The 2796-nt window shown below is 42.7% G+C and overlaps 1 protein-coding gene across 1 annotated transcript; it reads left to right on the top strand.

Moving 5' to 3' along the window:
• Positions 1-2796, top strand: LOC106586156 (beta-crystallin A2). Its single transcript, XM_014173060.3, has 5 exons — positions 1-82; positions 381-567; positions 1445-1586; positions 1841-1983; positions 2558-2796. Exons 2-5 carry the CDS (start codon positions 410-412, stop codon positions 2703-2705), a joined length of 591 nt encoding a protein of 196 aa, XP_014028535.1. The 5' UTR covers positions 1-82; positions 381-409; the 3' UTR covers positions 2706-2796.

Genomic DNA, 2796 nt, shown 5'->3' with positions numbered 1-2796 from the left:
GGGGCTTGGTAGTATAAAAACAGAAGTGGGGGCCTAGGACTCGATATTGTTACTCTGGATCTGTCCCACCTCAGTACTCTCTGTAAGTATTCACACTACCTAGGTAGAACGTGAACATCTGATTTCTGTGCATTGGTGTACCAAGAAAGGGGATTGATGACATCCAATATGGGAGATATATATCTCATATTTGTATCGGATATTTCCCCAGTGCAAACTGAGAGCTCAACTCCTTTGAGAAAAACAAAATGGTAGTACGCTCTTGGTCTTTGCTCCAGAATCAATGTTCACTTTCATGTAGAGAAACCAGAGCACCCAGTGAAGCACTCCATTTTAGCCTAGTTTCCTCACCTCTGGTCTTCCTTGTCCCCGTTTGGTAGAGAGCAACCCCACGGTGGAAATAGCAACCATGAACACTCAGCAGATGGAGCAGATGGGCCAGTTCAAGATCACTGTCTGGGAGGAGGAGAACTTCCAGGGCAAGCGTTGTGAGTTCCTGCTGGAGTGTCAGAACATCATGGATAGGGGATTCCACAAGATCCGCTCCATCAAGGTCGAGAACGGACCGTAAGTGGATTTCTACCCTACTAGGCTACAGCCGAGGATCTGTACCACATTATTAGCAGAGTAGTACTTCATTACTACGACAGAGTAGTAGTAGTACTACATTACTACGACAGAGTAGTAGTAGTACTACATTAGACCCATGGAGCTTGTTCGGTCAACAAATGTTTTTTAGGTTTTTCAGGTAATTGATTCTAGTTGTGTGTGAGTGAGAAGTGAGACATGTATTCCATATAACATTCATTTCTAGACCTAGTTCCTCTCAGAAGCTAATGTATACTTGAATATTATATTATACATCGCATTTGTACCGCACTGTTGTGAACCGGCCCTCAAATCAAAGCTGTGTAATTCCATTTGTTGTGATACTACAATGTATGACAATGCAACATTTCATTATCATTATCATGTCCCTTAACACTTGACGGTCTGACTGTAAAATATGGAATCTTATAATGACTGTTATTTTCGATTCGATGATTTTGGCAAATTTCTTTGCAATTTAATTTCCGCATGCTTTTTTTACATTGTTATGGACCAAATGTTATAGCTGAACACTAGGAGAGATCACCGATTGGTGTGAGTTATTAGCCTGAAATGTAGCTTGTTGTTTTGTTTCTGACAGTCAGTCAAAGTCAAGCTACAGATGTAATCTCCATTGAGTCCCAGCTGCCTGCCTAGTGTTCTGTTGCAGCAGCTGACTGATGATCTGATAATGGTCCATATGCGCAGCATGTGGTGTTTGCTTTGGCCCTTTGTCCTCTAATCAACAAAGATCTCGCTGCCATGGGGCGTTGCACTTTTGTTAACTAACCTGATGCTCTGTTTTCTCTCGTTCTCGTTCCCTCTCTCTTTTTCTCTCTCCCTGCCTGTGTTTTAGCTGGTTGGGTTATGAGTACCCTGAGTTCCAGGGCCAGCAGTTTATCCTTGAGAAGGGAGACTACCCCCGTTACGAGGCTTGGAGCGGAAACAGTAGTTACAGAACCGAGCACATGCTTTCCTTTAGACCTATCAAGTGCGCTGTAAGTTCCTCCCACAGAAATATGTCATTTCAAGAGGGAAAAAAAGCCTACAATCTGAAGCACATTTAGGAATGAAGCACAGGAATACTAATGTTGTATTGAAGGCTACTAGATCCACACATGATTCTAGTATTTATATCGTATCATCACACCATCATACCACAACTCTCAAATCTGTCTGTTTTTGACCCCCCCCCCCCCCAATTAATGAAACCATATATGAAACGATTCAAGGCTCTCATCTCTGTCAACAGAACCACAGTGACAGTAAAGTGACTCTGTACGAGTGTGAAGACTTCCAGGGACGCAAGTTCGAGATGTGTGATGACTACCCCTCTCTACAGGCTATGGGCTGGTGTAGCAAGGAGGTTCCCTCAATTAAAGTCAACTCCGGAGCGTGAGTCTCAAATCAAATCAAGTTGTGTTTGTCACATGTGTCGTAAAACAACAGGTGTAGACTAACAGTGAAACACTTACTTACAGGTCCTTTTCCAACAATGCAGAGTTGAAGATAAAATGTCAATTAAAAATAGAAATAGTGACATGAGGAATAAATACACAGTGAATAATGAATAACAATAAGGAGGAAAAATAACATGGCTATTTACAGGGATTACCAGTATCCCATTATCTCAGCATCCGATATGCCTTCATAAACACTTTAGGGCAGGGTTTCCCAATCTCGTTCCAAGCTTTGATTATTTGAATCAGCTGTGTAGTGGTAGGGCAAAAACCAAAATGTGGGGCCCCAGGCTATTGATTCGTAACACATTGACAAGGACATCATTTCTCCACATAATAACATGAAGTTCCTCAGTCACCCATTACTTTCCAAGACGATTGGTTTTGTAGATTTTATAACAGCACAGGACTGCATCGTGGCACATATTATCTACAAAGCAGCCGCATCAGTATTTTGGTCATAGAGAGAACAATGATCAACTGACTAACACATGCCCTTCTCTTTACAGGTGGGTGGCCTATCAGTTCCCCGGTTACCGTGGTTACCAGTACATCCTGGAGAGAGACAGACACCAGGGAGAGTACAGACACTACAACGAGTACAGCACTCAGGCTCACACCAACCAGGTCCAGTCTATCCGCAGAATCCAGCACTAAGTCCACTTGACCCTATCCTCCAGCGGCTACCATGTACCGACCATGCCATGTATTAAAATAGGCAATAAAGGCTTTATTCAAACTACGGAAA

Source organism: Salmo salar, chromosome 25 (genome assembly GCF_965601325.2).
Source record: "Salmo salar chromosome 25, fSalSal1, whole genome shotgun sequence".
Classification (NCBI taxonomy): Eukaryota; Metazoa; Chordata; class Actinopteri; order Salmoniformes; family Salmonidae; genus Salmo; species Salmo salar.
The sequence above is the reverse complement of the archived record's forward strand: the minus strand, read 5'-3'. Positions and strand labels throughout refer to the sequence as shown.